Source organism: Camelus ferus, chromosome 5 (assembly GCF_009834535.1).
Source record: "Camelus ferus isolate YT-003-E chromosome 5, BCGSAC_Cfer_1.0, whole genome shotgun sequence".
In the NCBI taxonomy this organism is placed as follows: domain Eukaryota; kingdom Metazoa; phylum Chordata; class Mammalia; order Artiodactyla; family Camelidae; genus Camelus; species Camelus ferus.
The window spans coordinates 74,854,816-74,863,314 of NC_045700.1; the positions used below are offsets into that span (position 1 = coordinate 74,854,816).

General features: G+C 32.9%; 1 protein-coding gene across 7 annotated transcripts in view; it reads right to left on the reverse strand.

Annotated features, from left to right (window-relative positions):
* The window catches only part of SLC39A10 (solute carrier family 39 member 10), a 120,250-nt gene that overhangs the window by 33,395 nt on the left and 78,356 nt on the right, over window positions 1-8,499 (reverse strand). For 4 of the 7 annotated variants that reach the window (XM_014552479.2, XM_014552480.2, XM_032480143.1 and 1 more), the window contains 2 exons: window positions 5,046-6,070; window positions 2,972-3,179 (listed from right to left, as the gene is read on the reverse strand). In XM_014552479.2, the coding sequence (XP_014407965.1) occupies window positions 2,972-3,179; window positions 5,046-6,059 (1,222 nt within the window). In that variant the 5' untranslated portion in view covers window positions 6,060-6,070. Of the gene's footprint in view, window positions 1-2,971; window positions 3,180-5,045; window positions 6,071-7,680; window positions 7,779-8,499 lie in introns of all 7 variants that reach the window. The other 3 variants (XM_032480144.1, XM_032480145.1, XM_014552481.2) reach the window with 1 other exon arrangement.

Genomic DNA, 8,499 nt, shown 5'->3' on the forward strand with positions numbered 1-8,499 from the left:
CTTCCTTATACCAAAATTTACCACTTTCCCGTCTATGACTACACTGTCTGTCAAAATACTACTAAATATAACTAAATAAAGCGTCCTTCTTATCTCCTTGTCGCTTACTTTCTAGCAAAGCACACTTAAGAACCTTTTTAGCAGGAAGCAGTAGAGCAAGCACAGGAGACAAGCACAGTGGCTACAACCACAGGCTGTAGATGGAGAATATGCTCTAGTTCCTATCAAAGCTCTGCTACCTGGCAGCTATGTGACCTTCAAGTTACTGACTTCTCAAAGCCTCCCTTCCTCAGTGAACAACAACAAAAAATAATAGTGCCTATCTCATGAGTTTAACAAATTAAATAGTTCTTGTAAAAGTGTTTAAAATAGCACATGGTAAAGTTCCAATAAATATAGGCTATCTTACTTTATCTATCCTGAAGTTATTTTCCAATTACAAAGAAATTAACCAAGAAAAGGTAGGGACCCAAGACAATCAGTTATAAACTGAGAGCATTTCCTTTTACATGTACTCTTTCAAGCTTTAAGGAATATTTCTATCTCAAATAAAACTTATATACTAGAATGTGATATTCTTAAACATGTCTACCTTATTACTACACTATGAATTTTTTTTAAATGCTTTTTCGATCTTTTATCTATTCTATCAGAATTCCATTTTCAGTCCATATTCATACACATCAATTTAGTCATTTTAATTAGTATGCAGTAGCACCACTACATCTTGGCCATTTCAACCAGAACTGTGTTAATCATGATTTTGCACACGATGAAGTTCATGAAATCCTCCTCATTCTAAGAACACTGTATTATCAAAGTACACTAGGCTGAATGGCTAGTGTTCTTCCTGGGTTATAACTCAAAGCTTACAAACTAGTATCAAACAATTTATTCATTTAATCAATATATGAGTGCTTACTTTTTGCCCAAAGTACCCTTTATCTTAGGCATTAAAGATGTTGAGATAAAAGACCCAGTCACTTCCTTTAAGCAACTTTAGTCCAACAAAAACAGATAACTAATCCAATTATTAAGATCCTCAAACTCTGTACCATGATGGAGATATCTGGAGGGTGTCAAGGTAGGGAACTTAATTAAGCCTAGTGTGGTAAGTTATCTCAGAGGGGCTAATGCTTGAGGAACCATAGTAGTCAGTCAAGTTGAAGAGTTGAGAATGTGAAAAAGCAGAGAGGAATGAGAGGAAAAAAGCATAATCTATTATCAAGAGTCTGTTACAATTAGAGCTAGGAGGGAAGAAATTAATGGTGGTGAATAAAGATGGAAAGGTAGGTAGGCAGGGATAGTATTCTGGAAAGCCTGATTGGGAAAACAAAAAACAAACCAAAAAGCCCATTCTGAACTTTGAAAAGTATAGCATAGTGTAGTATCCTAAAATATATGAGGAAAAATATAACTATCACAACACATCAAGTCCATGTTCTCATAGATATTACTGCTTACAATACTAAAAAAAAAAAAAAAAAAGTGTAAAAAAATACTAGAGATCTAATGAAAACAGTAAATAGTATAAACCTATATGGCAAAAAATCACAAAGGTGGTATCAGAATTAACTAAATTTGGAAGATAACAGCATAGTGACCGCCCGGAACATATACCAGGAAAACTTCAGGCTTGGTGGGTCTTATCATTTATTAGGCTGAGAATTGTGGGCAAGTTACTAAATTTTTCTATACCTCAGCTTCCTTATATATAAAGCAAAAATCATGTAATAGTTCCCTCATATAAGAACAGCTTATTAAAATTCAGTGGGGAAAAAGCAAATAAAACACTTAGCATATAGATAACAAAATTGTTAAACCTGAATCCTATCGCTATCACACACTAGCTCTGAGACCTTGGGAAAGTTATTAGAGTAATACTTGCCACCTCGTGGACTGTTACTAGGAGTAAATGAACTGAGTTTATAACAGTGCCTGCAATAATGTGTTTCTTAATAAATAAAAGAAAAATATATTAACTATATGCTATCACTAAAAAAAAAAACCCTGTATCAGAGAACCTCATTTGCATTCTAGAAAGATAAATCTAGCTTAAATGCTAAGCATGACCTACAAAGGGAAGGGACCTAAAAGCAGAGAGGGTTCTGAATTTATTTCAACAATTCAGTAAAGAACCAAGGAGGACCAGAATTAGTTATGACAGTGTAGATAGAGTTGGAAGATATTTAAAACTCAACTGGACCTAATAACTGATTATACAAGGGAAAATAACAAACAAAAATTAAAAAACATAAGAGGAAAAAAGTCAAAGATTTTCAGATTTTATCAAAAAAATGCACTGGAATGGCATTTGAGATTAAGTAAGAGGTACAAATTTCATGTGGAGTGGGAATTGTGGAAATACTAGGTAGGAAGAACATGTTAACATCATCGTGGAGTTATCTCGCCAACTGGATACACTGAAAATAGCCTAGAGAGAAATTTTAAAATAGTTTTGGTTTCACCCATTTGGTTTTACTCTCTAGAAGTGCCCATGATCATGTTCATGTGCCAGCCTCCGGCATTTGAGACATTCCTAGCGTTTAACCACACTGGCTTCTCTTTTTACTTCCTTAAAAACTTGATAATCTTAGCTTTTCACTGGAGCCCCTCAACCCTGCTAAATGTTAAGTAATTATAACACCAAATAACTTTAATTAGGGGCCCCCTTATTAACATTTGTCCATAAAGAAGAATCCGTTTATCACAAATCTGTATTTCCTGTCTAATTTATTAGTTATCTATCTGTAGCAAAACATTCCTGTGATGCCAGAAGAGATTAGTAAATTGTATTGTACCTTCTGTCTTCCTTCAATCTTTTCTAAACACACATACCTAAATCTGATTAAAATATACTGAAAGTCACCAAAAGGAAAGCAATAATTTGGAATTATTTTCTAATTCAAATACATTGAAAAAAATAAGTGCAGAGACTCTACAGAAGAGAAAGAACTTAAATCTTTCTTACCTGATGCCCCTATATGTGCCTTATCTTCAGGAATCAGACTTCTATCCTTATTTAAATCTTCAACTAAGAGTCTGTCAAAATGCTCAATACAAAGTCTGCTGTCAATTTGATATAACAAAGCAGGGCAAAGGTATGTAAATAGATCACGTGAGATCGGAGAATTGGCACCATGACCATAGTATTTTAACAACTGAGTGACGTTCAAACACTGCAATGAAATTGATAAAACAAATTAAGTAGGAGTACTTTATGAAAATTATGCAGAAAAACAAATTACTGTATAGTAAAAAATATTTTAAATATTATTTGAAAATAACCTGTAATACACAAAGAATGCTTTCTGATAGGAACTTATGATAGGAATACATTCAACTTGATTACCCAAAATTTTTATGGATTTTAATCTTATGAAACATATAAAAGATAACGATTTTCTGCCATTGATAAGAATGACTTACACCTATAAGATTCTTCAGGGGTGAGGAAAAAAAATCACTTCCCTAGTCAAAATGCAATCATCAGTACTCAAGATTCTTATTTGTGAAAGTGTTAAATACACTTAAAAGTAATTTATTAACTTTATATTCAAATATACCAGATATGGACATTTCCACTACCTAAGAATCCCAAAAGAATGCTAAAAATCGGAAGATTAAAAAAAAGGCAGCTTAATCCACCAGTACTTTAAATGCAAAATACAACAAAACAAAGCAAAAAACAAGTAACAAAGAAATTTGGACCCATCATACAGTAAAAACAAATACCTAAAATTAAGGCAAAGGAGATGGCACTGCCTCTTTTTCATATATATGCACTCTGGTTGTTATTTCATCATGGTACAAAAACAAATCAAAACATACAAGTAAAAAAATGATTCTTCTCAGGCCTTAACATGAGATACTAACCTATCCAATGCATAGAACATACCCAGAAATCCCGAAAAAATTCGTAATATGCATCGGATCTATGAGGATACAACATAATAAGTCTGATGATCCAGATCCCACAGTAGAATACAAAGAGTAAACATTAATGATAATGTCCAGTTATTATCAACAAAAGACTCCAGGATACTATGCATAGTAATAAATTAATGTATTTCTTTAAAAGTACACTAAAAATTTTTAATTTGCTAAAAAGCAAATATCTAATGATTTATCCAGGAAAGAAACAAAAGATATTTACTTAGATGTAAAACATACTTTAATAAGAGACAAACAACAAAGTTCAAGGTCATTTTCCATACTAGATGGTGCTGCTTTTTATACATATGAATAAACAGGTTCAACAATCTTCTCTAAACCATAATAAGAGCTAAAAATAAGAATAAATAAGGGTGTTGATACAATTTTAATGAAACAAAGATAAATGTTTTTGGGTGCATAGTTTTTTAAAAAACCAAGAAGGAACTGATCAAATGTGGAAATATTCAAAAAAGCATGAACATTTAGAATAAAAACAGAACTTCCCATTACTATTGGAGTTTCCTATTATTTTACCTTTTTGCATTTACCATACATCTATCATAAGCATGAGACAAAACTAATATCACAAACAAGTAGGTCCAATGACAAAGTAACAGAGAAAACAAACCTACCACACGTGTAAAACATCTGACATTGGAGCTAGATCAATGACAGAAACATTCCATAGCTAATTTAGTAAGTTAACAGTTATGAAAAAGAAACTGTCTAGTCACTTCCCAAGAAAACAGGTTGAAAAAAAAAAAGGCTTCAATTTTCATGTATCTAGAATCAAGCTAACAGTAAAAACACATAAACTAACTTGGGGAGTCAAAATAAGTCTTAAGCAAGATAGTAAAATAAGGAACGAAAATAAGGGACACATTTCCTAATTACCTTTAAACATTTAGATTTGAGAAACCTGAGAACAAATAATGCATGTGAAAATCCAGGTAAAAATCTTTAATCTAATTTTGATTCCTTTATGTATTTTGTAATTGGAAATAAGTTCAAATACAGCTGTTTATTCCACTGTTACTTCTCTTTTTACCTACAAATAAAAATGCTTCACGATCACCTGAGAATTACGGAGCAAACACCGTTATGCTTACCTCATGTTGCCGGTCATCTTCATTATGATCTTTGTGACTAGCAGCTGAATAAATTGCACTTTTTTTAACATGCGGTGCTTCTCGTTTTCTAGTATGTCGAAGTTCACCTTCATTATCAGGATCAAGATCTTGGTGTCCATGACCAGGATCATGACCATTATGTTCTGGAAGACGTACATGAGAATGACCTGGGTTATGTACACGATCAGGTTTGTGGACCCGATTATGCTCATACTGTTCACCCTGATCATGGTTAGGGGGAAAACCTGGTGTAATAACCTCAGAATTTTCATTACTTTTCTTCCCTTTTCTCTTCCTCTTTCCTTTCAGTTGCTTGCTTTCAGATTGCTCCTGTGTTTTATTGGTCTCTGTTGAAGGTTCATGGCTAGGCTCCCCACGCTCACTGTGAGTAATGGAATCATTAGGAAAATGGCGAGTAGTGTTATGATCGAGGTGATGATGCAAACAATGGTGATGACATAAGCGATGATTACGGTCATGCATATGTTTATCATTAGATTTGACAGATACTTCAATTGTCTCTTTCTCTGGATCACACTTATGGTTTCTTTTTGTTGATACACTGGTCACAGTTTGATTTTCTGAATTTAAATGATTATGGGAATGCTGGTGGTTATGTGAGTGAAAATGCTTTCCCTCTTGAACTGCCAAAATATCTAAGTGAGAAACATGATCATGGCCAAGATCCTCATGATTAATCTCAACTACTTTTATCTCTCCAAGGCCCAAGTTTGTTAAAAGTTTCTCCAGACCAAAAAAGGATAATCTTCCATTTTCACCATAACGGTCAAAAAGTTTTTCAATATAATACTTTTTTTGATTTTCAGCATCCAGCACTGAAAATTTGCTTGACTCCGATTCTGTCATTCCACGATGGTGTCTGTGATGCTCTTCAGAACCATGGTCATGTTCTCCATGGCAATGGTTGCAATGATGGAAAATAAATGTCAGCAAACAAATGAGGCAAAATTTTGTGTGCATATGTACCTTCATCTCTATTTTTCCTAAAGGGAAAGAGAGACAAGCATTAGTTTATACTTATGCAAATTCAAAATAAACATAAACTTTCCCACAGTTGACAATCCACTAGGCAAATGTTTTACCCATTTCTTTCATAGCTACGAATTGTTTTCTCCTTCTCCAGTTCCCTATAAAAAGGCCCTTTTTATCAGAATAGTGTATATCCTTTCACATTAATACAAATCTGCTTAAAACTCACCTACAAGCCTACTCTGACTCTCTTTAAACACAACACTTAAGAGTCTATATAGGGAATGTTGGCTTCCTACCTATCTGATCCATTACGAAAGTTTGCTGATCTCTGTTCTTTAGGTCCTGGTCAATTAGTCAATGAGATGAAATACAATGATAAAATGTGTAAGAATCAGAAAGAAATGAAACTGTCATTATTCACAAATGGCAGCCTTGGGTATGTAGAAAATCCAAAAGAATCTATAAGAATGAGTAAGTTAATTTAGTACACTTGTATATAAGGACAATAACCTGAAATCAATTCTATTTCTCTACACTGGCAATAATTAGAAAATGAAATTAGGAAAAAACCCACTATCCTTTATAGTAGCAAATAGATATAAATCTAACAAAAGATGTGCATGACCATTTCATAAAAATAAAGGATCATGTATTATTGAGAAATGAAGGACCTAAATAAATAGGTTCTCATGTTCATGAGTGAATGAGATATAGATCCAATATAACTCAAACCAAAATCCCAGAAGTAATTTTATGAAAATTGATGGAGTATTTTTAATCTTTATGTGGAAAGAGAAAGGGCCAAGAATGGTGAAGACACTCTTAAAGAACACAATAGGAGCACTTACTCTACCAGTTACTAAAGACAGTGTTGGGGGGAGGGTATAGCTTAAGTGGTAAAGTGCATGCTTAGCATGCGTGAGGTCCTGGGTTCAATCCCCAGTACCTCCTCTAAAAATAAATACATAAATAAAGACAGTGTGATATTTGGTGTAAGAACAAACAAACAAAGTAATCCAAAAATAGAAAAGATTTTTCTTTTCCTTGGTGCTTGGTCAATCAGATTTCCATATAGAAGAAAAATAAATTAATTAAATTTGACCCCCTACCTCACATCATGTGTAAATATTAATTATAGATGGATTATAAACCTAAATCTAAAACAATAAATGTGAAAGTAATGAAGGGTCCAAAACTGTGCTGCCCAACATGGTAGCCTCCAGTCACATGCAGCTACTTAAATTTAAACTAACAATTAAAAATTCAGCTTCTTAATCACCCTATCTACATTTTAAATACTCAATAGCCACATGTAGCTCATAGCTACCATACTGAACAATGAAGATAAAGAATATATCCATCATTACAGAAAGTTCTACTGGACAACATGCTTTTAGAATATGGAAATACTATGTGAGTCAATTATGTAATTTTAAAGTTTTCTAGAATAAACAGGTGAAAGTCACTTTCACCCTATATTTTATTTAATCCATTATATCCAAAATATTACCATTTCAACATGTAAATATTATCATTTATTCATAACAAAAGTTACTAATAAAAATTTTACATTCTTTTTTAATACCATGTCTATGAAATCTGGCATGTATATTACACTTACAGAACATCTTTTACTTCAGACTAGCCACATGCGGCTACTGGCTACTATACTGGAAAGTGCAGATCTAGATGATTTATTTGGTAGATTAGCTTCAAGACCTTCGAGATATGACATAAAAAGCATTATAAATGAAAGACTGATAAAGTATACTACATTAAAATAAATCAATTTCTATTCATAAAGAGATATTATTAAGAGACTAAAAAGGCAACCACAGATTTGGAGACAATTACTGCAATGTTACCAATCAAGAATATATAAGGAATTTCTATAAATCATTATGAAAACTATGAGACAACTCCATGGAAAAATGGGTAGGAAATTTGAACAGGTGCTTCATAACAATAGCCAAATTACTAAGAAGCAAGGTTCTCAATCTCAATAGTAATCAGAGAATTATAAATTAAAATCACTAGTAGACATTATTATATACCCACTAAAATGAATAACATATAAAAGATGTAGGCAAGAATACTGATTCAACTGGAACTTGCATACACTCCTGGTGGGATTACAGACTGAACTGGTATCTTTTGGAAAACTGCTTGGCAGGATATGCCAGAAATTGACCACAAGCATATCCACTCACATAGCAATTCTACCCCTGGATATATGCTCAGCAAAAATACATGTACAGAACACCAAAAGGCTAAAAATGAAAGTTCACATAATCATTATTCATCATAGCTCAAAAAAGGAAAAAGCCCAAATGTCCATTAATAGTAAACTGGATAAATAAAACTGAACAATTTTACAATGGACTACTACATAGGAATGAAAATGAAATTACAGCTTCACATGTTAACACATATGAATCTC